The sequence below is a fragment of the Gouania willdenowi genome, chromosome 3 (genome assembly GCF_900634775.1).
Source record: "Gouania willdenowi chromosome 3, fGouWil2.1, whole genome shotgun sequence".
Classification (NCBI taxonomy): domain Eukaryota; kingdom Metazoa; phylum Chordata; class Actinopteri; order Blenniiformes; family Gobiesocidae; genus Gouania; species Gouania willdenowi.
In genome coordinates this window covers 32,850,425-32,878,290 of record NC_041046.1, presented here as the reverse complement: position 1 = coordinate 32,878,290, position 27,866 = coordinate 32,850,425, and the positions used below count along the sequence as shown (strand labels likewise).

General features: G+C 36.8%; 3 protein-coding genes across 3 annotated transcripts in view; 1 reads left to right on the top strand and 2 right to left on the bottom strand.

Moving 5' to 3' along the window:
* Positions 1–499, bottom strand: part of tgfbrap1 (transforming growth factor, beta receptor associated protein 1) — a 34,560-nt gene extending 34,061 nt beyond the window's left edge. Inside the window, exon 1 of the mRNA XM_028443337.1 lies at positions 286–499. The gene's annotated coding sequence lies outside the window, so the exon portion shown is untranslated. The remainder of the gene's footprint in view (positions 1–285) is intronic.
* Positions 42–14,007, top strand: lamp1a (lysosomal associated membrane protein 1a). The gene is made up of 9 exons (XM_028443343.1): positions 42–444; positions 7,995–8,101; positions 8,197–8,416; positions 9,322–9,483; positions 10,359–10,573; positions 10,645–10,767; positions 11,348–11,414; positions 11,480–11,647; positions 12,888–14,007. Exons 1-9 carry the CDS (start codon positions 390–392, stop codon positions 13,025–13,027), a joined length of 1,257 nt encoding a protein of 418 aa, XP_028299144.1. The 5' UTR covers positions 42–389; the 3' UTR covers positions 13,028–14,007.
* A 639-nt stretch (positions 14,008–14,646) lies between these two features.
* On the bottom strand, positions 14,647–25,872 carry grtp1a (growth hormone regulated TBC protein 1a). Its single transcript, XM_028438438.1, has 8 exons — positions 25,285–25,872; positions 20,937–21,088; positions 20,703–20,861; positions 19,984–20,108; positions 18,869–18,965; positions 18,545–18,717; positions 15,648–15,833; positions 14,647–15,084 (listed from the first exon to the last, which is right to left on the bottom strand). The coding sequence occupies exons 1-8, from the start codon at positions 25,332–25,334 to the stop codon at positions 14,986–14,988; spliced, it is 1,041 nt and encodes a 346-aa protein (XP_028294239.1). The 5' UTR covers positions 25,335–25,872; the 3' UTR covers positions 14,647–14,985.
* Positions 25,873–27,866: the final 1,994 nt, after the last annotated feature.

Here is a 27,866-nt window from a genome sequence, read left to right as displayed (position 1 = left end):
ATTGCTGTGTCTGTTATTCACGGGGGGGAGGGGGGAGGGGGGAGGGGGGAGCGCTCTCACGTGACTGAGCTGCTCTAAATGCGAGCATTCGGTTCCTACAGATGGTTCTTCACAGTCTGTGTCTGTGCGACTGACAACGACAACTAACCGCGTTAAACGCTCATTTTCAACCGGAGCGACACGTCTGGTGTGAAAGGCACACAGCTGTTTATCTAGCCGGCGTTAGCCACAACAAAACACTGACGGGAAGACAGCGTCTGTTTGCGGTCCGTTAAGTGAACCCACCTGCGTTTAGCAGCGGCGACCCCACCGCCACTTCACCGGGCTCCGAGCTGCTTTGACGCGGTTGAAAACCAACAACAAGCCGGTGGTGTCGGTTGGACCCGAGGATGAGGCTGCGTCACGTGGTGGTCGGGCTGTTCGGCGCCTGTTTGGTCGTGTTAGGTGAGTGTTTGTGTGGCTCAAAGACATTCCTTGTCCGACTCTTTGGACCTTAAAGATGTGACGTTGGTGAACATAACGGGCTGTGAGGTCACGGGAACTCACACTGTTGTTAATGTTAATGCAAAGTCATCGATTAGCAGGTGAAACTGGGTGCGTCGTGGCCACTCCAAAAAAAAAAGTCAATACATTGGATTATAGAGTACACAACGTTATTGTTATCATGCTGTAAGTAAAAAATGTTAGCAAAGCTATAAAGTAGCGGATATTGCAATCATTTCGTCATCTAGAGCAGTGTTTCTCAAATAGGGGTACGTGTTCCCCTAGGGGTACGCGATGGCACTACAGGGGGTACTTGAGAGTTGAAATTTTACAAATGAAAACAAAAAAATATGGGGTTTTGTAATGTTTATTTTTTTTACTATCTAAAATTGATAATCATAGTAATAATGGACATTATCTTGATTAGGAAATGAGCTGAAAAAACGTGGGGTGTGGTGGGAGATGACGGGAAATTATTAAAACTTTAGGAACAATTAATTCATGAAGTCCTAAATACTGATTCATTCCACTTATTTACAAAATGAGATTGTTTCAAAAGTGTTTTATCACAAATATTACTGTTATTAGAATTAAGAGAAAGGTTGTATTTAAGCCAAAAGAGTTAGAGAATTACTGATCTAGAGCAGTGTTTCTCAAATGGGGGTACATGTACCCCTAGATGTACGCGATGGCATGACAGGGTACTAAAAAGAGAGTGGAAAGTTCCCAAATAAAATGTCGGTGTTGGTCCTTCCCCAGGCGTGATAAAGCCTTACTATGTGCAATATTACTCAGTACTCATCGTGAAACCCCACTTATTTATACAATTTTTTTTCTGTACTGTTATTTTTTTTTTAATTTGTTTTATTTTGATTGTATATTTTATTTTTGCCTTACATTTTCCTTTCTGTATTTGTATTTTGCTTTCTTGTGTCTTTGGCTGCTGTTGCGTGTGAATTTCCCTACTATGGGATAAAATAAAGAATAATCAAATCTAATATTAGGGCTGAGCGATATATCGAGATTCAACATAAATTGAGTTTTCTATTTCAGCGATATAGAAAATTACAATATTGCCGATATTGTTACATATATTTTCTATAGCATATTTTGTGTTAAAATACATGTTTTAGGAGTCACTGCTTTTTCAAGCACAGATGGATAAATTGGTGAGTGCGTCCAAACCAAGATCTAGCACTAAACAACTCACTCACACATGCTGTCCCTTATTGGAGGAAAAGCCAATAAGGCACATATTGTTCAGCAGTTTAGTAAATGTGCCTGTGTGGCATTTTACATAAGCAAGTTTGACCCTGAATTGTCTTTATGGTCAGGCTTCATTTGAATTAAAATGATCAAGATTTAAATTGTATTATATTTTGAGTAAAAATATCGAGATGAGTTTTGGCCCATATTGCCCAGCCCCACCTAACAGTATATATATATATATAATTCAAAGAGAATTAACATTTGGCTAACACTGTGCTTTGATGCAAAGCTTACCTGATAGTCTGCATGCTGTCGACAGAATCCATGTTTGTTTTTTTTTGCCGCTGGTTATACAGCATGTCCCCATGTGACATTATTTAGGAAAAAACAGAAAGCTTCATCTTCCCGCATTCTCTCATTCAGTAGCTACGAGCCTCTCTCTTCGTAGGGCCGTCAAATTTAGCTCTGCTCCGTCTCCAAACACAGCCTCGTGCTCATACGCTGTGTGAACAGGGACCTGAAGTTCCAAAGTGCACCAAGCTGCTCCTCGTTTGTTAAATTACCCATCATCATCATCACCATCACCACCCCGCTGACTGACCACAAGCAGGGCTTCCACAGCTGCTCGGTTTGGAAGCTCGTTTCTGTCAGTTAAAAAACAACAACCTAGGAGTAGTAAACTAATAATAAAAAATCTGTCATATTTATGAGCAATCCCATTCTCACTATAAGAATTTATAATTATTTTACCCTTTTTCAACCACTACACCAAACTGGCCACATTTTAACCTATTTTCATCACTTTTTCTTGCCATATTTTGGCTCCTTTTAATGCGTTTATGCTACCTTACTCCCATTCCAGCCACTTCATCAAATTTCAATGTCTTTTCTGCACATGTTTTCCACTTTAGACATTTTTGGCACTTTTTTCACCTAATGTTACATGTGTTGACCCATCACTGTCACTTTTTTAAGCTCTTTTCACCATATTTCATGCTAATTTTTGCCAATTTAATCACATTCACAATTTTACACTTCAGTTTTTGCCCACTGTAATTTGAACATTTTTGGCCAATTTATGTAGTTTTTAAAATCCCATTTCACCACTTTTTTCACCATTTTTGGGAATTTTTGGTAACTATTTTTATTTATGACTAAAACAAGGATTTTAATCTTTAAGATGATTATATACTATGGCACAAATAATAATAAACTTCCTTGAAAACAGTGGATATTATTTTTAAGTGCCTTCAAGCAACAACAAAAACTACATTAACAATGGATTGTTGTTAAAAAAAAAAAAAAAAGAAATCAACAAAGAAAAGAGCCAATGTTGGAAAATAATTTCTAGAAGTGACCTAACAGAGCTCAATGATTTTCAAGTATCGGCTCTAAAGGTGTAAAAAAAAAAAAATTAACCTGAGAGTCTGACTCCGTTAAGCCATGTTCTAACTGGAACGGCCGTCTCATTAAAGAGAAAACACCTTAGTTACCATAGTAACACAGTATGTGGCGCAAACCTGCTCCCGACCAGGTTTAAGCAGCAGCCTTAGTTTAAGCTGCAGACGCACATCATCATTTTGAAAGAAGTCATTTAGTAATGCTTTAAAACACTCAACAAAGATCTACAAAAGGAATAAAGAAGTCAAAAACACTTGTTAAACTTGTTTTTTTAAAATACCGCTTTAATACAGTATTTTAAAAGAAAATTAAACAGAATATAATAGTAAATGTTTTATTAGGATTTCAATCGATAGAAATGGCGATATAATCATTATCTTACTATGTGTTTAATGTGTTCCATACTTTTTGATGAGATGATCACAGTCTTCATGTGTTTAAACCATCAGTAATAATATATTTATATAAGGATACATGTGTATCCATCACCTCCGTTTACCACACGGTATAAATGTCTATTCATTGATCAGAGATTATTAATGAGAAAGCTGTGAATAAACAGAGAGGGAGGGGCTGTTCAGGGACAGTCACAGGGCAGAACAAAGGCTTCCCAATGACAAGAATCGTTTTTATCGCGCGCAATGCGCTTTGTTCACCGGCACGAGAGCGTTTGCAGTGTTGGACGTGACATGAAGCAGCGCACACAGCACCGCTGCTCCCTCCGTTCATTTGAATTTAATGTTTAATGCTGAGTTTAACAAACTATTCATCAACCACGCACAAGTCTAAAAACAGGTGTTACAAAAAAACTCACATGATCAGTGTGTGATCGTGAATGCTTCAGTTGTTTTTTATGATACATTGACTAAATAACACCAACTTTAACTCTTTACTACTTATAAAATGTTCAAACCACAGAAGCTTCTTAAACGTGTCCTTTATTCTCACTGCTCAGTAACAGATGATGTCACGTCCTGTTAGTTTCTCAGCATTGGTTTCTATTGGCTGTCTAATCAGAGTAAAAGCTGCAGCGCATTAATCTAATCATTAAATCTGTGATCGATCTCGTGGGTCTTATGAAGTCAAGTGTTTAAGCTAAACACTGTCAGCTGGCTTGGCTCAGCTGGGGAGCTCCAAGCTGAGAAGAGTTTGTTGGAATGGGAAAAGCCTGCATGGTCTCGGACGGTTTGGCTAACGTAAACAGGATGGTTACACTAAGATCACACAAGATTACGTAGCTAGAGCTATGTTAGTCACACTGCTCGACCCTCAGCCATCAGTTTAACAGAAAAAAGAAATATGGAAATGTGTGAAATAATCCCAAAACATTGTGAAACCTTTAATTACTGCCAACCAGTGAATAGCGTTGACGTTTTGCACGAAACCCAGCATAGCCATTGGATTGTAGATGTGTCTGCTATGACGTGTCACCAGTTACGTTAAACTTATCACCAGTTCAGCTAATCCACCCAGAGCTAAACCAGTCTTTATACCAGTGCCTTTCAGATCTGAATGATAATAATCTCAACCAAAAGTTGATCACAAAACATAAAAACACACTTCAGATGAAGCTCGGCATTCATTTTCAATCACACGGTAACACAATTCACTCTGGGTTCTATTCTCCCATGCGCGTAAGTCCAAAAAGCCGCGCAGTGGCGCTGTTTTTGGCTGTGTGCTATTCTCCCCCTGTACTTAAGTTAGTCGCTGCGCGCCTTCATCCCAGTTACGCACTGTGGGCTGAGCGTCCCTGAAATGTCTACCTTACATGTGGTGGGCGTGTCAGTCAGTAGCCTGGACCAGAGAATACGCGTTGGAGAGAAGTGCGTAACTGCAGGCGTGCAAAAAAGTGCTTAAGTCCAGATGGGAGAATAGACCCCTAGTGGATTATTGGACACCATGGACAAGACACAAGTTCATTAAAAGAGACGAGAAAAATCACATCGTATTTGGTTTTTGATGTACACTTCCAGTTTTTACTAGTGACTGATTAACAGGTTCTCTGCAGATCAGAGCCTGAGGATGACATCCAGGTAAACAGAAGCAGGCTGTGCATCCTTCAACACTCCTTCTACTGAAACGTCTCGTCCTGCTCTCAGGAGCCACACAATCTACCTCAAGATCAGATGACTCTCTCTCTCTGTGTGTGTGTGTGTGTGTGTGCGCGCGCGCGTCAGACGCTGGGTCAAGTGTCTCTAAAGGCATTAGGATAGCAGTGTGTGATTGACTCTAATGGGACGGTAGAAAAGGAGTGAAAGCAGGAGGGAAAAAGGGAAGGAGTGCGTCAAGTTAGTAAAGAAATCTTCACTCTTTTGTTGGAACTTTAACCACTTTCATGTAAATTTGAAGAATGTGGAAACTACAATTACACAACAGTTACATTAAAGCCACACCAGGTCACATCTTCAGTCTCAGTATTAATGGTAAAACCCCTGTATTGTGTCATCTTGTTGTTGACCAATGACAATCTTTCATTTTTGAGGATGTGGGCGTAAGAAACCAACTAGAAGTGAGACTAGAGATGAGCAATTTAGGAAAAAACCCATATGAGTATCAATACAGGAAAGAACAAAGGGCTTGTGTTTTTTTTCTGCTATTCTGTGTTTATCAGTTTGTTTGTTTTTTGTTATTTTTTATATTTTTCTGTTATTTGTGTATTTTTGTTGGTATCTTGTGTTTTTAGAGTTTTTGTGTTTTCCTTTTGAGTATTTTGGTCATTCATTTTGTGTGTTTTTTTTTTTTAAATAATATTGTGCATTTACTTTGGAAACCACACAAAATTAAACCAAGGGCCACATTAGGGCTGGGCGATATATCGAATATACTTGATATATCGCAGCTTGTAGTCTGTGCGGTGTTGAAAATGACCATACCGTTAAACTCGGACTTTTTTTTTTTTGAAATGTCATCTTAATGACAACATGCACAAAAGGGCACTATTTGTTTTAAAATATTGTAGTGGCATTATGTACAAAAAGTGCACTTTAATTTTGTGTTTTGAAATGCCATGTGAGTTGCATCCTGCACTAATGTCTTGTTTTGAAATGTCTCTGTGACAATTTTGCACAGAACGTGCACTTTCTGTTGACAATTTTATGTTTGAGCCACTCACTGTTTAATAAATACAGTTATGTCAACTTTGACTTAGTTGTGATATCCCCTTTTTTGCATGAAAGTTTAAAATTGGCATATATTAATGCAGTATGATCAAGAATGTTTTAATGTAGACATATAGAATCATCATACTGGTGTGATTTTGTGCATCAAAGTGTTAATTCAAGGGTAATGCAAAATATCGAGATATGTATCGTGACATGGCCTAAAAATATCGCGGTATTTATAAAAGGCCATATCGCCCAGCCCTAGGCCACATGTGGCCCCTGGGCCAGCATTTGTCCATGTATGAGTTTGGACAAATACATTTTGAGCTTTATACAGTGCTGCCAGGAAAGTTGCCATGTTGGATCATTTCATGTGTTTTTCCTGAAGCAGAGTTGCTGCACTTCTTAACATCTAAAGAATGAGGTTGTTCTTTTTATTTTATTTATTTTTTTAGTTTTATACAGTAACTTGAATGAACCCAAATCTCCAACAAGATGGACAAATGAACCTCAAAGCTATGTTGAGCTGTTTGGAGACCTCTGGTGGTTTATTACAGGAACTGCTGTACTCAGTATGTGAGCAACAGTGTTGCTGATAGCGTCCCTGCTGCTGAGCTGAAAATTGATACATCAATCATATTTAATGGCATTTTAAACGCATCTGTAATGCATTTCATACTGCAGCAACTTTTCTTGGTTGCCTTCATCACAGCTGCTGTTGAACTTTGACTTAAATGTGCCGAGCAGCACAAAAGTAACTTTTTAATATATGTAGTATTTACAACATCAATTAATCGTTCCATTTAGAGAAGACTTGTATCATCCATGCTTAGGATTGTGGGTGTAAACTGAAGTGCCACAGATATGAGCAGAAATGTCTAGATTAGTCCAGGGTTGGGGTCAATTACATGTTTTAATTACAATTACGTATTTTATTGTCCGTGTTCAACTACAAACCAATTAACCTCACCTTGTGTTAGCTTTCTGTTAGCATCTTTTATGATAATGGATCAGTTTTGTCTTAAGTCAGCTGTATAATACACCAAATATGTTCTATATCATGCAATTTGTTTTTTATTTCTTGGTTACTTTGTTAGGCTTCCTTATCCATGAAAATATTGGTATTCATGTTTTCTGGTATGGGCGTCTGAGCCTTTTTTCTGTTAGTAAACCCCTCAATTTATTTCTTTTTTTGAACTGATAAAATGATCCTGGAGAGAAGTGACAGGTCGTGGGGAAAGTTGATATGAAACAGTAACACAGACACCACTGTTGGTGTCAGACTGAAAGTCAGTCAGTGACACAGGAAGATGCATCAGTCTGTCAATCACATACTGTACCAGTCCAGAGTTTGGATCCACTCACATCAGCTCTGATCCCAGTCCAACATGAAGATGTGCTCAGTTAGCCTCCACACATGGAGCTCTCCTACAAAAGAGCTTAATCAGGTTCACCTGCTGTTCACATAAACCACGCCCACCACCAGGGCCCACCTTCTGACACATATTTTCATAACCATTAACTACATATGTGTTGGCCATAGAACTATAACATGGTTCCACAGTTTTGTGTTTAATCAAATTACAATTAAAATATATATTTTAACGCTATTGCCTGAATCTACTTTGGGTTTCTGTTCATTACAGGACTTGTTTGTCTAAAAATCTGAAAACAAAATCACAAAAATAGATGATTTAGAACAAAAAAAAATCACGTTCATAACAAAGTTACTCAGCAATGTTTATTTCCCTGTGTTTCTCCATAGTCTTATGTATTTTTTCTTGGTATTTCTGTCTCCAGGTTGTGTTCAGGCTGTCACTCTAGAAGTAAAGGATGGGAACTCAACGTGTATTAAGGCGGAGCTCTCTGCATCCATGTCCATCACATACAACAGCTCCAGCAGCACAGTACGTGCACTGACTGACTGTCCTTTGGACCTCACACACGACCTCTGCTCACAGTCATTCATCTTTGCTGTTTGTTCTCTCTCTCTTCTATTCAGGAAACAGCAGTGGTGCCTCTGCCTGACTCCGCCTCCGTGGATGCAGGAAGCAGCTCCTGTGGCACAGACCGTAACCTGCCGTGGCTGGTGGCCGTGTTTGGGTCGGGCCATGCTCTCGGCCTCAGCTTTTCCACGAATGGAAGCTTGTACAGTGTGGCTAACCTGACTCTGCAATACAACCTGAGCGATACATCAGTGTTCCCTGGTTCCAACAGCTCGGGTGAGGAAAATAAACCCAACATTGTACAGACACTAAAACACAATTTAGTGGTCACCCATTTTCATCAAACTTATTTAAAGCTGCTGGAGACAAACATTTTCAATAAATGAAAGATAATTTGCTTGTAAAATTTTGTTTTCTGGCTTGTTTTGTTTACATTGTTGCAAAAGTTTCTCGTGTTGCATTGTGGGATGTGGAGTCGCTTAAACGGATACATAGGAGTGTTTTTCCTTCATTCCTACTGGGATTTCTTTTGTTTCTTCATCAGACAAAGAGCACAACAATTCACCCAAATCCATTTTTGTTGTAGTTTGTTCCCAGTATTCCCTGTGGTTTCACCTCAATCTGGGAGACATTCAGTTTTGGCCAATAATGTATCTGTCCATGTAAGCTTCAGAATAAACATCTACAACTTTCTCGTCCGTGAAAACACCAGAAATGGCAGTTTTTGGTTAAACACAAAAAATCATGGTGAGAAGGAACTAAAAACATCCCACAATGCAATACGCAAAACCTTTCTGATAATGTCAACAGGAGAGTGTTTACAGTGGGGGTGAAAACTCATTTTTCAAGTGACAATTTCAACCATTTACCTCTTTTTTTTTTTTTTTTGTTGAGCAAATTATTCAATTCAACTTAATTTATATAGCGCAAATTACAACAAAGTCATCTCAAAGCACTATCAAAATATAAAATTAATAATATGAAGGAAAAAACCCAACAAGATCCACATGAACAAGCTTTTAGCGACAGTGGGAAATGATTGATTTATTAATTTGAGTCCTGCCTTTATCCGATTAATGTATTTTTTTTTGTATCATCAGCTTTGAGAGAATATTCCTCTTACATAATGCATGGTTTTCACTTTAATCTCCCATCTAAATTGTTGCTTATTTGTGTTCCAGTTGTGGTTACCGTGGTGACTGCTTCCGTTGGGATCTGGGCAGCAGTTAACACCACATACAGATGTGTGAGTCCCACCATGGTTGCTGTCGGTGGGCAGAGCGTCACGTTCTCTGACATGCGACTGGAGGCGTACATGCAAGGAAATGAGCTGAGTCCTGCAGGTACAGTAACGGCAACTATAACACTCATCTAAAATGGATTTTCAACCTTAGGGTCACTAGACACTGGGAGGGGGTCGCCTGATCCCTTAAAGAAACAAAGAATATTTTCGGAACAATTGGAGCCCATTTTTGCTTATTTTTATCATTTTTCTGCAACGACACTAAACTTGCCATATTATAACCCATTTTCGTCACTTTTTCTTGCCATATTTTTATTGTCTTTTATTGTGTTTTTGCTACATTACTCCCATTTCTCCCAGTTCATCAAGTTCAAATGCCTTTTCAGGACATTTTTTCCATTTTCAAGATATTTTCGTCACTTAAAAACCCTTTTTATCACTTTTCCCACCTGATGTCGCAAATGTTGACCCATTATTGTCCCTTTTAACCTCTTTTCACCACATTTTTGCATATTTAACCACATTCACGATTTGTAATGCCTATTATTTGCCAGTTTCAACTAATTTTCCCTACATTTTTCAATTTCATTCTGCACAATTTGCTACTTTTAACCAACTTATGTGGTTTTTAAAATCCCATTTCACCATCTTTTCCACCGTTTTTGGTCACTTTTAACTAAATTAATTTTTTTTTAAACAAGGATTTATTTTAAGATTACTATACACTTTGGTGCAAATAATAAACTTCCTGGATAACAGTGGATATTATATAGATAAATGTGGTTATCACAGATTTAGATAACAGTGGACCATCATTTTGCTGACTTTATAGATGGCCCTGTCTCCACATGACTGTACTGGAATGTTCAACTCATTTAAAGAAGCAGCGAAATATTTCAATGGAGAAAAAACATTTACTTGTTAATGTTCATTTTTTTAATACTGCATGTGTTCTTCAATCCATTCTCTATATAGAAAGTGTGTGTATAGCTGATCAATCAATCACAACAGCTCCACCCGCCACTACCAGCACAACGAGCGCTCCAACAACAGCACATCCATCACCAACTCCTCCAGGAACGCCGGAGCGTGGCACCTACTATGTGTACAACAGCAACGGCACCGTGTGTCTACTGGCACAAGTGGGACTTCAGCTCAACGTCTCCTACCTGTCCCAGTCACAGAACAAGGTAGCCCAGTGCGCTACATGTCCCAAAGACAAAGAGCCTTATTAACACAGGCTGTTCTTTTGTCCTCCCAGACTGTCCAGGAGATGATCAACCTCGCTCCCAATCTGAACGCATCAGGCTCATGTGAAGCTAGCAGCGCTACATTGGTTCTGACGCAGGCGGAGAGCATCGCACTCAGCTTTACTTTCAGTCTGGTAATTTTTTTCTCAATCTAATCTCACTCATTATTTCTCAACTGATTTGGGTTTAGTAAAATGAGTGTAGTGAAATGATGAGAACTAACACGGCACAAGAAAAATTCCTTTTCATCCAGAAACTCAGAAGAACTTCCTAAAAAGTGCAGTCCAACTAGAAATGGAATCTTATCAGTTGGTTATAACTGGGGATGAGACTTTAACGCGTTAACTGCAATTAAATAATTACAGACGCAGTAATTGTTTGTTTTGCACTCCAAACAGCGCAAAAATACAAGAAAGGGAGGAGAAGTCGTGGCTGTGCTTTGTGGGCATTCATTTTAGTTTAAATAATAACACTGGATGGAAAACAAAAGTCCAGTTGTGTGCAAATTGTGCAAGAAAGAGTTTTGCTGATCATCGGAACTCTTCTAGCCTCCGCTACCACCTCAATGCTAAACACAGAACTTCTATTGCTGCCTGCGGCTTACTTATTAGTCCCGGCCCGCCAGTTGAGAACCTTTGATCCAGGTGAAGCTACGCAATTAGTTTTTCTGTGTACGTTAACGTCTCTGCATCTGTTCTTTTTTTTTTATTACAGAACTCAACATCCAACAAGTATCACCTGAGTGGGATTACCCTACGAGCTAATTTCTCCGACATGTCAGGTGCGTCTCTCGTGTGTTCTGTAACCACTAACCCATAGCTGACTCTGCGCTTTATCATTTTTCAGCTCCCTTCGTTGCCAGTAACACCAGTTTGAGCTACCTGTGGAGCACACTGGGCCACTCCTACATGTGCAACGCAGAGCAGACTCTGGCTGTGGAGCGGGACTTTTCTCTCAACACGTTTAAACTGCAGATCCAACCCTTCGGTGTCACCACTCATCAGTTCGCCACAGGTGGGGCTATTTATTGATTTAATATTTGTAGCTGCCAATTAGATTTGATAACAGTCATGAACTAGAATATTTGGATGCAGGTGCTGGCCTGTGTCACACTGCATTAGCACTAACCTAGCATCAGCCTATCATTAGCATTTACCTAGCAATAGCGTTAGCCTATCATTGGCATTAACCTAGCTTTAGCTAAGCATTAACTCATTCACTGCCTGCCATTTTCAGAACAGCTACCCCCTCACTGCCTGCTGTTTCAGAGCATTTTGACTGATTTGATTTTAAAGACCCACAGAATATTTTGTACTTGGACAATCTGAAGTTTCTACTTTCATCAGAATTTGTTTGTTTGTTTTTAGCTTGTTTTGTTCTTCTGTAATCAGCAGTTGTATAGAGGCAAGTTTCACACAAATTGCCAGTTTCTGACAGAAAGCTGAAAAAAAGCCTTTTTCTGAAAAATCCTGTCAGTGACTTTAAAACCTTTTTTTTTGGCTTTAGTGACACCTTACTACTGGTTTCCTTTTATAAAAACAACACTGAGATCAGGCTTTTGATGGTTAAATTATTATTATTTTGCTATCTAGGTCAGAGTTGTGTGGTTTTCTTACTGTATTTTGACGGGGGAAGAGTCTTGGATGAAGGCCAGTCTCCACTCTCAATAGTCCAGTTAAGCTCCTCCCTCCCCATCGATGGTGTTAATCATGGCTGATCTGTCATCCAAAGGTGCGCTTCTGCCACCTACATGCCTCCAGTCGGTCACTACATCACACTACAGCTTCAGTATTCATGAGGGACCTCCGCCAGAGTGTTTCCTAGCAACAAGCGTTACTGACGTTTTATGTCAATGGCAGTGAGTGAGTTGACCTAGCAACAGCTGAACATTCGCAATAAGGTTGAAATGGGTTGAGCATTTTTAAAAAGCTGAAATGGATTTAAAAGATTGAAAAAAGTGGAAATTTCCTATAGAAATTAATGGGAAAGAAAAAGTGTAATTAGTTACAATTTAAAAGTTACAAATTTTAAAAGTATAATCATGAATCTAGCAAATTTTCTGAATATTTTGATAGCTTATTTGTCAAAATCGGACAAAACGGTGTGGGGAGAGTTAACGATGGGAAGAAAAAACGGATAACAATAGTGAGGGATGTGTCCCGCTTCTTCACTAATTATACATGACGTGGCATATCTAACATCATGGAAATATACTTGGTCTAATTTATTGTCCTCGTATGTTTTGTGTGTCCAGCGGAGGAGTGCCAGATGGACCAGGACGAGATGTTGATCCCCATCATCGTTGGTGCGGCCCTGGCCGGTCTGGTGTTAATCGTCCTCATTGCGTATTTAATAGGCAGGAAGAGGAGCCACGCTGGTTATCAGACCATCTAAATGGACCTTTGATGGGATTTTATCCTGACATACTGAGTGATGCAGAAGTTAACTGTGTGTGTGTGTGTGCATGTGATGCTGTGAATGTGTGTATTTTCAGTTTATTTTTTATCTCTCTGTGATGAGTGAGTACTGTGTGTGATTTCTGGACCTTTCATTTCAGTCTTAGAATGTTGTCCACATGTATCAAGGTGTTTCTAAAAACTGAGGTTCTTTTTTTTTTTTTTAATTCATTGAGGTCAAGATATATACATATATATATATACTTTTTTTTTTTCTTCTATGTTTTCAGAAGAAATGCTAAGCAGTGTTTTACATGAAGTATTTAAAAGGAGCATGGTGTGATATTTACCATCACTACTAACAACTAGTCAGTGGACAGTTATTGAGACTCATTAAAAGTGAGATTACATAATCTAATAGTGATGGAAGGGCTTTAAAACTATTTTTGTCACAGCAGCATCGCCGTTAACAACAAGTCAAATGAGGATTTTTTTCGTGTGGACCAGCATCCATTTCATCTTAAACGCTCACATCCTCAGTTTTTATATATATATGGATACATGTGGACAAGGCCCAGAGTTTCTGCTCACTTTATCTCGTGGGGACGATGGAAGCTGCAGACACAAGTTTGAGCTGGAAGATATTTTGACAATTTGTCATGTTTGAGGTTTTTTTCTTTGGCTGCTTTTTTCTTAACCTATGTATGCTAATGGTTTGATATTTCATTAGTTAAGATTTTAAATTGCCGTTTCTGTGCTTTTCAGTAAATTAAAGTCTTTTTCCACATTCAGCCTTTCCCATCATGCTTTTTCATTAATTAGTGAGGATTTGCTGTGTTGAACAGATTTTTCCCATTCTTGCTTCTCAGCTCCCTCCCAGAAATGTAGTGATGTCATCTTCATTTTGATAGTTAATAGTTTGATTTTGTTTTCTATTGTGTATCTAATTGCAAGAGAATAAAACTACCCTAACGTCTGGATTTGTTTTCCTTTGTCAACAGTCAAATAATTTATTTCACTCATACATTAATGAACAAAACGATCCAAGTTTTGTCTAAAATTTAAATGTCAAACCTGAGGCTGGGGGGCCAAATCCGGCCCTTTAAAACATGCAAACCGGCCCACAGCGAAATGGAAAAATGACTGAGAAACACATGAATTGTGTAAATCAAATAATTTACATGTGGATATCTCAGTAGGGTTGCAAAAGGGGCATAAAATATCTGGCAAATTCCCATGGAAAATCAGAAATTTAGACAATATTTTTTTAAAAACAAACATGAGAATTATTTATTGAAATGAAGCAGAAATTGAGAGCAATTTATAATCACTATCATATCTAAACAAATATAAACTATGCAAAATAATACACTACAAGATTTTTTTGTCAGATAGTTTAAAACAGCACAAGAAATTTTACTTGGCAGTTGGTGCAAAAAACATGCGCACCAACACACCAACGCAACCATCATGTTTAGATGAAAAACTGAAGGAAAGGAGAGGGGGAAAAAGGCAGGTTCTCAACTATGTATCTGTATTTGGCGGCTGAACTCAAATGATTTCAACACCCCTGGTATAAAAGATATGAGTGAAGTATGAAAGAGGCACACAAAGAGCAGCTCTTTAAGTTTTTATTTGCAAACGATATGAACAACGACAGGCGTGTTGCTTCACCTACATTAGTACAGCCTTTAGGGCGTTTTTTTTTTCTTCAGTCTGTTTATTTACTCCCAACACTTCATTGGTCTGAACAACTTCATAAGACACTTGGCTGTATTTACATTGTGTAACATTTTCTATCTAATGCTGAATATAATCCATTATTCAGTCGTTCCACTTAAGACGAGTTTGTTCCACCCTGGAATCACACGCAAACATTACTTCAGCGTATTTTTCCATGATTATTATTGTGCATGTAGCCACTGGAATGTGTTCAGTCAGCAACAAGAAATAAAGTCACAGTCTGGAATCCTCTGCAATGATTCGGGATCGACACGTCATTCGAAGCTTAGTCAAGGTTGCCATAGAGAGACTTCCTGGTTCAGTGAAGATTTTCTGAAATAAAAAGAGAAACATGAGGTTAATGACAAAAAGAGGAGGACTTTTTCTCTCCAACCAAATAGACGTAATAGACCAGGGCAGAATGTCAAACTCATTTTAGTTCAGGGGCCAAATATGGATCATTTGTCTCAAGTGGGAAAATGAGCAAATTCAACATTAATGTGCTATAGTTTGCACTTCTACGTATACATAAAATACTAAATATGTAAGAAAAAGACAATATCCAAACAATAAGTGATAGATATCAGTTCCAACAAGATGTTCACTTTAAATTTCCTACATTTTGTGACCAATTTCTCTTCAATTAAGTGAAATACTATGTAATAATTGGAGGAAAATTGAAGGATTTTCTAAGAATTGAGTTTTTTTTCAACAGTTTAACATTAAAAATGACTGCAATCATGCGATAAAAGCACTGGGAAAACTGTGAGCCCCTTCAAATATTGTTGAGTTTCATTTACACAATGATTCTTGTTTTCTCTGTCATTTTTTACTTTCTCCTGTGGGTCGGATTTGGCCCCCGGGCCATGAGTTGGAAAAGATCCTCTGATTTGTACCTGCATAAAAGCATGGCACTGATCGACAAAGGGCCCGTAGGTGATCTGTTTGAAGGCCTGGCAGACGTCAGGTAGGGACTGGGCCTTAGTGATCACAGCCTGGTTGTGGTGGATCAGCGTCAGGGCAACGCGGAACAGGATTTTCGAGCCCTCGTAGAAGAGACAGTCCCAAATCCTCAAAACTGTCTGCGTGGTGGAAAAACACAGCAGCGATGTGAACAACATCCAAACTTATAAAACCTTTTGTCCACTTTTAACAAAAAGTTACTAAAATGTTCAAAACCAAAGAAGAAAAACAAGTAGTTAGTTACTAAAACTGGTGCAAAAATCTATTTTACCATTAACTGCCTATGGTACGAGTGACTTACTGAGAAAATGAGCATACAAACACTTCATCTATTTACCATTCAAACAACAACTCAACTATATATTATATATACTACCTCAACAATATATTAAAGTGATCTCTTTAAGGTGCTTTCATTCACATCAAGAATAACATATGAAAAAAAACCTTAAGTTACTCTATATAAAACAAGTGTTGACGACTTAAAAGGAGAGAAAACGACTTAAAATTAATGGTTCCAGTTTGATCATCTGAAAAATGTCCTCCAATGAGTAAATAACTAATGGATGTAGAATAATGTGTAACTCATGTATGCAATTCATTTGAAAACTGTTTTTCTTTTACTGTTGTAATGTTTGTAACTCTTTGTTATTTCTTCTATTGTTTTTATCATTTTTCTACGAATTAGCACGTGTGCTAAACACTCATTCTGGTTTGTAATTGCGATGCCACATCAAATAAACAATAAATAGATCAAATATGTCTAACAAGCAGAACATTATATCTACTGAAAGCTTGGAGAATAAAGTCAATAAAAGGCAAAGGGTGCACACACTAACACACACACACACAATAACACACACAAACACGCACCTTTTTTGCCTCGTGAGCTACTTCTACCATGGACAGCTTTTCATCTACTGTGTTGGATGGTGGTTATAATTATAAATAATTAGATTTTAATATGTACACTACTACTATTATTAATCTTACTATTATAATTATGTAATATTTGTATAATATTAATGCAAGGCAAATGTATTTGTATAGCGCATTTCATACAATGTGCTTTACATGATTAAAAAGTGCAACAGAAAACATTTAACAGTTTAGAAATCAATAAGAACATTAAATAAGTAGCAAAACAATTTAAAATCTCCCTCTCAGTCTTACGCAACAGAGAAATAGAGCCTTTAACTTGCTTTGTTCCACTTCTTTCTATTAAAATACAAAAACAATAATGAAACAATAACACTTGAAACCTGAGTTTAATTAAAATGAGTGATGAACCGATATTATTGCGGTTTTTACGTGCATTGGCCGATGTGGGCTGCTGCGTTCGCCTATCCTCATTATTTACAGAAAGCAGAAATATTTTTTACTAGTTCTTGTTCTACATCACCTGTTTTTAATATTTGTTAAATATTTTTTACTTGTCGTTCTGCATTGCCTTTGTTAATTTCAATAAATGTTCCTTTTTAAAAATTTGAGACTGATGTAAATTGAGGGAGCAAAAGTAGTATCGGCTCCAAGTATTGGCAGTCTGTATCGGTCATCAGCGAAGGCTGATGGAAAAATAAATCGGTATTGGCACTAAAAAAACCCATATCGGTCTATTCCTAATTAAATAATACTAATATTCAAATAAAATACAATGAAGAAAAATGTTTGGAAAATGCAAAACACCAAACCCAGCAGCTCATTTCATCAAAGACCCACAATAAAAAGCAGAGTTAGCCGTGGCAGTCAGTAGCACACGGAGCGTTTCAGTATTTGTAGCTCACTTTGTTCTCTAGAAGAACTTCAATAGCTTCCACACACGTACAGTAGATGCTGATAATAAATGTACCTGATGGGGTCGGTCAGAGGTTGTTCTTCTACCTATTATTTAAGGTTGTAAATGAACACAGTGCACTAGCGCCCCTTCAAACTGAGGTCAAAAGCTGAATTGTTAGGTTTCACTTCTGGTAGGGCTGGGCGATATGGCCTTTTATAAATACCGCGATATTTTTAGGCCATGTCACGATACACGATATATATCTCGATATTTTGCATTACCCTTGAATTAACACTTTGATGCACAAAATCACACCAGTATGATGATTCTATATGTCTACATTAAAACATTCTTGATCATACTGCATTAATATATGCCAATTTTAAACTTTCATGCAAAAAAGGGGATATCACAACTAAGTCAAAGTTGACATAACTGTATTTATTAAACAGTGAGTGGCTCAAACATAAAATTGCCAACATAAAGTGCACGTTCTGTGCAAAATTGTCACAGAGACATTTCAAAACAAGACATTAGTGCAGGATGCAACTCACATGGCATTTCAAAACACAAAATTAAAGTGCACTTTTTGTACATAATGCCACTACAATATTTTAAAACAAATAGTGCCCTTTTGTGCATGTTGTCATTAAGATGACATTTCAAAAAAAAAAAAAAAAAAAAAAAAAAAAAGTCCGCGAGTTTAACGGTATGGTCATTTTCAACACCGCACAGACTACAAGCTGCGATATATCGAGTATATTCGATATATCGCCCAGCCCTAACTTCTGGTAAACGTGACTGTGTCGTTCTCTTATGAGGTCATGCGGCCCACGTGCGCAATCGATACAAAATACCTCAGCAATCGACCGGTAGATTGCGATCACATGATAGACAAATGTGAGCTTAGCGGTATTTCTAATAAGACTTTCTAATGATAAGAACTAGATAAAGGCTTTAACAGAACAATTGCAGTGATGTTCGATATGACAATTTGCCCTTTTCGCCAAGATACTCAACCAAAAAGAAAAGAGAAGGATTCCATGTGTTCACCTCCACTGGCAGGACGTCTATGTAGAGACAGATGAACCATCGAGAGACCACCAGGGTCCACATGACGCTGTGGTCCCTCATAATCTGCCAGACTTCAGGGATTTTGGTCCGCACCAGTTCACCCAAAACCTCTTGGTCTGTCTTCAGGCCCAGCATGGCGGGGCTGTAGTAGTCTGGGGATAATGAACGGGAGGTGGACATATAGATAAATCATCAGAAAGAGACTGAGTTCAGCTTCTACTAAACCTAATACTCTACTTAATGATGGACCTGTTAGAGCAGCTACCAAGTTAGCTTCAATAAAGTGAGCGCGAGCAAACAAACCTGGTAGAATTCGACCAATGAGAGCGTCCATCAACCAGAAAGACTTCTCTTCATCTTTTGTGATGATCAGGAGATACCCAGCAATAAAGTTCATCCCCTGTGGACAAAGTAAAAACCAAACCTGAGAACTGCAGTAGTCGTAGTACTGACCCTGCGTGGTTATGATCATACAGTCAAAATCTTATTTAAAGTTAAAACATTTAAAAATAGAGAGCCTCAAGTGGAAATATCAGAGGAGTGAAAAACAAACACTAGCGTAGCATCAACACAGCCATGTTTGGAATATAAACAAAGCCGATTTGACTATTCTATCCAAGTGTTTTGCCTTTCAAATGTTGGTTACCATAGTGATCTGTTCAGTAGGCAATAATAGACATTGTAGAACCAATAATTCAGAAATAAATCATTAATGGACAACTTCCTTTGGCAAATGTATTTGTATAGTGCATTTCATATAAAAGTCCACTTAATGTGCTTTACATGATTAAAAATTGCAAAAGAAAACATTTAACAGTTTAAAAATCAACAAAAACAGCAATAAAACATTTAAAATATCTGCAATAAAAACTTTAAATCAACAATAATAATAATTTGATAAAACATCTCTCTCAGTTATACGCAGTAGAGACAAAGAGTGTCTTTAACTTGGATATTAAAATGTTCACATTGGATACTTGGTAGTTTTTAGTTCAGGTTTATTACTCCAAAGGAGTCGATAATATTTGCATTATTTGTTGTTACCACGACAAAATTTCATTTTTTAAACTAGACAAACTGCATTACCAAAGAAAATGCAAGTGATTCCCCTCAATATTACCCCTTGGAGTCAGTATAAAGGGCAACATTCAAACACCAATTAATCAACAAACGTTGGTTGGTAATATTGAACTATGTGTTGAGTTATCCACAAAAAAATGTTTGGAATAATAACACTAAAGTATTAGGAAAACAATTGTGAGTGCTACACATTCATTCCTCACTAATAATAATAATAATAAAGTTTCGTTGATTTCACGCAAGCAACTTGTATTAAAGTGCGTTTCCTTTTACAACTAAACAAACTCCTTGATTAAATAAAGTCATGAAAAATAAATGAATATAATGCGTAGACTTGCCTGGCAGTAGCCCACAGTGGGATTGTGGTGCCCATAAGCCAGCAGCACGTTGTACAGAGCTCTCAGCAGACCAGGGCTGGAGGACTTACGGAAATGGATGTTGTCTGGAAATGTTCTGTTCAGGTCTGGGAGAAAAACGACCAAACAAGATCTCAAAATACATCTTTATGCATTAGGATTTATAGGGCTGGGCGATGTATCGGGATTCAAGATATATCAAGTTTTCTATTTTGTTTTTCTTCTGTCCTTTAGAGGAGAAAAAGCCAAAAGTGGAACATATTGTGTAAATGTTTGTTAATAAATGTGCCTGTGTGGCATTTTATATCACCAAATTTAACCCTAAATTGTCTTTCTGTTAAGACTTAATTTTGATTAAAATGATCAAGATTTATATCACATATCGCCATTTTGGGGGAAAAAAAAACCAGTATACCACTAGATTTATATATTTTTTTTTAAATGGTAAAATGATCCTCAAGAGAAGTGACAGGTAGTGGGAAAAATTGATATGAAACATATTTTAATAATTATTAACTACATGTGTAAGATACAGAACTGTAACATGGCTTGTGTTTGATTAAATTATAATACAGTTTTTATATCATTTCCGTGACAATTACAAAATCAATTATCTGAACTCAATTACAATTAGAATTAAGACATAACTGTAATTATCAAATATGCGATTACAGTTATACTTCACCCAACCCTGATCCTACCTGTGCGGATGGACTCCATCAGTTTGACATCGTGTTGTGCTCCCAGTAGGGACTGGTAATACCCCGGGTTCTTCTCCAGCTGGTTCTGAGCCCCACTGGCTTCCATCCAGATCAGAGTCCGGTGCTCGTTGGGAATCCCTTTACGTACGTAACGCTTTACTGAAAGAACCAAAAGTGTGTCATCTTCAAACATCCTGTGGTGAGAATCCTGCCTCGGTCAGCTTTCACACTTACGCTTCACATTTTTCTGCACTCTGCCTTTGCCTTTGAGCAATTTGGACCACTTGATGGCACGTCGGGTGAGCACAGCCAAGTAGTCCGACATCAGCTCCTCGTATGAGTCGTAGTCAAAGTCGTCTGACCGCACGAAGCCATAGGGATCCACCCTGTAGCAGGAATGACAAAAATAAGTGTTTTTTATATTGCACTATTAACTCTGGAAATACTTACGTTGGGTGTGAACTTTTCAACTTAAAATTAATTTGAAAAATAAAAACAAACCCCAACAATCTGGTGTGTAGTAGATCGTGTGGATTTATTTTTTAATTTGACCCCTGCTCACAATACCATTTGTACCCTTGACAATACATCTTGTAACATTTTAATATAGTGTCCACACATTTATTTATTACCTCCCATTTTATAGCTAAATGAGTTAAATCTGAGATTAGGGCTGGGAAAAATAGATTTAATCGATTAATCAAGTTTGTAGATAAAATAAAAATTTTATTTAGCAAATTTGAGTTTGTTTTTTTTTTTCTTTTGACAGTTTTTTTTGGACTTTTTTCGCGTTCCGTCTTTGTGGGTTACCATTGCGCAATGTGAGCCAGCCCCCTCTTTGTTTACATGTGTTTACCCTTTGAGTAGGCTATACTGTATGTGTGCCGCAGGCTTGTTAAATTTTGTATTCGCACTATGCTGAGATGCTAAGGGAAGAGTTTATTTTTTTAATTGTAATATATGTTACAAAATATGTAGTTATGATTTCTTAATCAGAAAATTTTAAGCTACTGTGAAGGTGTTGTTGCACTTTTGCTTAAACCTTTGTTAAAGCTTGAAATTGTTGAATGACAGAGCCTCATTTACTTTTTATTTTGGGATTGTTCTATGCATGTTCACTCTTGAGGACAATCACAGCAATAAATCTGCACTTTTGACAAAATCAAAAGTCGAATGGAAACTCAATTTTTTCTTCAAGGATCAAGGCCTGACTGATTTCAGGAGATTCTGACTAAAAGCAACTAATACAACTGACACCCTGAAGAAAAAGCAGCCAGAGGGCTTCACTGATAGTAGTAGTGGTGCTACTTTGAGGTTCTCTTTAGCACAAGTACCTCCCTTTACTTAAATATCTGTGGTTCTTTAAAAGTTTTTCAAAGATGAGAAAAATAGGTTTATCCAGCCTGGATCAGGGACCTCAAGATTAAGGTTGAATGATTAATTGCATTTGTGATTATATCGCGATATCATAAAAAGCAATTTTCTAATCGCAAAGGCTGCAATTTTTTTTTTTTTGTAATAATGTATTTTAAGTTTGTTGGGTGTTTGATTTACCTAAAAAACGACCTATTAGTTAAAGCAGACATTGGTTATCTTTACTTTTCCTGCACTTTAGTATGTGTGATGTTATGTTTTTTTTATAAAAAATCTGTTTATTTTATTTATTTATAGACTGTCCTGTTAAGTTCAGAGAGTGTTTAAGAAGTGCAGTCCACATGTTTACATGTTTCATGAAACGTGAAGTTAGGTAAATATGTTGAAGAGGTAAAGCCACAGATTTGTTTGTTTTATTGTTGTAATCTGTGCTTTAAAATGTATATTTTACATTTATTTAAAGTAAATCTGAAATTGTTTATTATGAAACAGATTGATTTATTTCTTGTGTTCATTGAAAATAAATCGCATATTAAATCGCAATCGCAATATTGAGGGGGAAAAAAAATTGCAATTGCATTATTTTCCAAAATCGTTCAGCCCTACTCAGGATAAAGAAGTGAGGATGAAACGCTCACCATAAAAAGCCGACCGAAACAGGATGTTGTAAAGACGCGAGCAAACAGCGGGGTCAAAGATCAATACTTTGGCTGACATTAAACCAGAGCGCACAATAAATTATACACAGTGTAATGAAATCACACAGAGACACAAGTGTGTGCATCTTGGAGATGAGAGAACATATTTATATAGACTCTCGTTCAATAGCTGTTACATTATTATCTAATGCATGAGTGGGATCAAGTTAAACATTTTATTTTATATTGTGCATTGTTGGAATGTCAGTGTTAAATAAATATTTTCATACTTTCAATTGATTTTTTTTTTTTTAAGCATTGTTTTAATTCACAAAATTGAAATGTTTTAATTTTAGTTAAGTTAGAATACATTTTTTATGAATAAATGCAATGGGAACAAGAAGACATAGTTATCAACATCCCCCACCAGACTGGTTCTCATTATAACTCACAACCTTTTCCTAAATGTCCTAAATCTAAGAATTTAGATGTATACATAAAAAAGATATAATCACATCAGAATATAAAATTACTAACTATTTTAAACAGTTTCTAAGAAAAGCTGCCCCCTTTGAAGATGCCTTGAATAGAGTAAAAAAAAAAATGGAAAAAGGGCATTAACTCGGGAAAAAAATAATTGTGCGCTTCTCATTTTCGAACTCCATCAAGGTATTGTTACCCTAAAGCCACACACCAAATTTGATTATCGTATCTTAAACGGTTTCTGAGAAAAGCTGTCCCCTTTGAAGATGCCTCGAATAAAGTAAAAAAACAGAAAAAGGGCAATAACTCGGGAAAAAATAATTGCGCGCTTCTCATTTTAAAACTCCATCAAGGTATTGATACCCTGAAGCCACACATCAAATTTGGTTATCGTATCTTAAACGGTTTCTGAGAAAAGCTGTCCCCTTTGAAGATGCCTCGAACAGAGTAAAAAATAAATAAACAGAAAAAGGGTAATATTGTTGCATCTTAGCTTCTGTTGTATGGAAAGTCATTCTATCCCTAAGAAGCAAAGAGTCAACACAGCAGTGTCACCCTGCAGCACCAAATAAAACACGCCTTTTACTGTTGTGTACACAGTACAGTACACACAACAAACACACACTGGAGCACAAAACAGAAGCTAAAGTAAACAACTGAGATATCAGAGGCGAGAAGAGTTTGTCACCGTAGCAACCGCTTTCAGGTGTTCACGTTATCACTGTGTGAACTCAGACTTATAAACAAATGCCCACAGGGAAAAGATTCATATGCAACACATGTTGGTAGAAAACCGATCTGAACCAACACACACACTGTTGTTATTTCTTGTTGTGACTATTAGAACTGCCACAGAAAGTTTGTGAGCACATTTTAAAAGTGATCTGATAAAGCCAGAGGTTGTAGCAGTCAATGTAGGTTCTGAATAATTATGTCTTTATAGTATATACTGTTTTAGTTTGAATAAATGCAATAATACAAGAAACATACAATATTACAAACAATAAACAACTGATGCAGATGGTTTCTCTCCAGTAAAAAAAAAACTAAAACCTAATTTTTAGATTTTAATGAGGCTTTTTAGTAAAACTATATAAACTTGCGAAAGGTGCCTGTCCTTTAAAGGACGAAACAAAAAAAACAAAATTTAAAGACGAAACAAAAGATGTATTTTCTTTATTTAATTTCTCTATTTGCATTTGTAACTTGTAGTTTTTTTTTTTGTGTTCTCTTAAAAGCAAAACAAAAAATATAGAAAGGATTATTTCAAAAAGAATTAATAAGATTGCAAATTGTATTATTAATAATAATAATAATAATATTTTATTAACTCATTTAAATGTGTTGAAAATGAAAAATGTAATTACTAATCCAAATAAATAGAAACTGCACCTTTTTTTTTTTTACAATTCTATTTATTTATTTATTGCAGATATTGCACCAATATAAACATAAACAAAACTTGAGTTTAATGTGTTAAAATTTAAGAAAAAGAGTGATGCAAATTAAACACTGACTATAGTAGGGCTGGGCAAAAAGTAAATAAATGCAAAAATGAAATATCAATTTAATCGATTTATCAAATTTGTAGATAAAAACCATTTTTATTTTGCAAATTTGAGTTTAAAAAAATAATAATAATAATTTGTAATGTTAAAGAAAATTTAAGCTACTGTGAAGTTGCTGTTGCACTTTTGCTTCAACCTGGGTTAAAGCTTGAAATTGTTGAATGACAGAGACTCATTGACTTTCAATTTGGGATTGTTTTATGCATTTTAACTCATGAGGACAATCGCAGCAATAAAGTTGCACTTCGGACAATATATCTGATGTCTGCAGTCAAAAATATATATAAATAAATTTAAAAATTTTTTTTAAAAAAAATCGAATCGAAACTCAGTTTTTGTTTTGTTTTTTTAGGCAAAATCGCCCCGCCCTACACTATAACTATTATTTACTTCCATCAAATTTGATAATATAATGGCGTGGTGGTTTACAATTTCAACTGCTTTGTTTCTCCACAAATTTAAATGAACACAACATTCTGACCTGCACATGTCTACTCCTACCCTTGACTTTATATTTACCTGTCCAGTCGGTCCTTTGCTGTTCCACCTGAGCTCTTCATAATCTCCATGTTTCCTCTCAGCTCTATAGTCCCATCACGAGTCCACAAAAGCTGTTTTTAATCGAACTAAGTTGAAAGTTTACGGACAACGTAGACGTGTCTCCGCCCGTCCGTCCATGTTGTAGGGATTATGGAGCTATTCCTGAAACCACGGCGTTAGTAATCCGGTCACAGCGTCTACTTTGTGCGGTAGTAGCTCCCTCTCTTTCTGTTTGTTTGTTTTCTAACCGACGGCTTTTATCGCCATCCACATGCACCTGCTGCCCCGGGGCCAGGAAAGTCCTCACAGCCCTAACTTCACCCGCATCTTAAAAAAGAGCACGGTGAAGTAAAAAACATGACATTAGACACATTAATCCCAGACTACAGGCCCAGCTCGGGTCTCTCTGTCTCTGTCTCTACACCGTCACGGAGGATTAGCAGCTCGTGTGACTCGCTTTGCTTCGGGACACGAGCTATAGGACGGAGCGGATGATGCTTTCACGTGACTCCCGTAAGATCCAGCTTCACGGCTCTCACGAGACGTCCCGAGTGAGATTTGAGGTGTGTTCAGGACAGTTTGGAGACCGCGACCCACTCACTTTTATCTGAAGTGGGCCGCAGATGTAGGTGGGGGGGGGAAAAAAAGCATTATTGTGCCCTAGTTTACACTAACATGTAAATGATTAGCGGTGGGACGATACACTGAGTTCACGATATGATAGGCTCACGATAACAATACACTATTTTTGGAAAAGAAAAAATACACCCCCCCCAACCAAAAAAAAATGCTTTTATTTGACGTAAACTCTGGACAATACTTGGGTCAATCATATATAAGGACTTCCACTACGTGATTTCTCATAAAATGTAATCATGATTGGACAAAGTTTGCATGAATATTATTCTAGAAATAAAATGGAAATATTTTGACATTATAAACAACACTTAAAACACGTGGGAAAAGTAGCGCAAAATAGGGTTTCTGAATAAAAATGTTGTCTAGAGGATTTATTATTATTATTCCTTTTTGAAATAATTTTTAGTATCATTGAAAACACAACTATGCAGTGTCCTAACCACGGGTTTGTGTTGCAATGGGATTGTGTTGTGTTAGTAAAACAGTATAAAATTGCAAAATGTGGCTGTACTTTAAAAAATGAAACAACATTTTTGCGTTTTTTCTCATTTGTATATTTGTATTTTTTTTAATTATTATTTTTTTTTTTAGTCTTTTAAAAGTTATTTTAATAAAAACAAAACCAACAAAAAATTATCCAAGAAAAAAGGAGTATTCCGAAAATAATTGATAGCAAATTCTATTGACAACAGTAATTAAATACTTTTGAAAAATGTGCTACCATATCACATAAATGGTGTTAATTATGAAAAATATAGTTATGAATCTCATAGATAAATCGAAACTGCACTTGTACATTTCTAGTGGATTACTCAACATGTCATTACAATTATAACTGCATTCTTTTAAGATGACTTATCTTTACCTGAGACACGTGAAGGCAGCACGGTGTGTGCTGGCCACGCCCTCTCCACAGTGTGGCACGTGGCAGGTAAAAACAAGACTCGCCCTTTACATCTAATAATATAATAAGTACACTTTATTGATTTAAACTTATGCATCCAACGTGGGTTTGTTCATGCCTACATCACATTCAGTCCAGCTGCTGAAATTTCTATTTCAAGATTGTTAAATGGCAAAAAAAAAAAAAAAAAAAACAAAAAAAAACAATATTCTTTTGCAATAACTTACAAATGATTAAAAAGGAAAACATTATTTTTTTAAAATCTGGTGACATAATAATTAACCTCAGATAACCTATAATGATAACCTCTATTCTTGTTTATTAGCCCATTCCTTATATTCTAGGATTAAATGTAATTTAAACTATGTTGAGCTTTAAACAATAAAAAATAAAAATAAATAACCACAAGTTACACCACACTCACACACCACTGGGGGGAGCAGTCGTGCAAAATCTTTTGTAATTTTGAGGTTTAGGGATTTGCCAAAGGACACATGATAGAATGGAATAGAATAGAATAGAAAATGGCTCTGGTGTTATTTGGGTAGTTATAATAGTTGGTAGAAAGTTGGGATTTGTTTTATTTCACATGGAAATAAGAGATTAAAAAAAAAAAAAAAACAGCTGCTTTTATTCAGTAATAAAACATTTGATGAATGAATTTATCAACCCACACTGACCACAAACAATATCAACAAAGGATTGAATTTGCACATGCATCCCATATATGGTCTATGCAGAACCACAGAGTCAAACCCTAACACCACTGTTACCATCCAAACTGCTGGGATTAGTCATTGGATGATGGTCATGCATGGCCTCCATCCCTGCACGTCTGCAGTGCAGTGATCCTGTCAGTGGATGGGCTCGTCCAATCATTTTCACACAGAAGCGTTCACCTGCTGTCGTGTTTGTTTTCACCGTCTGTAAAACCATCATTTTCTCAGTACCAGCATCATTTCTAGCGTTTAGACAAAAGCCTAATTTTTTTGCAGGTGTGTGGGATTTGTGGTTAGAA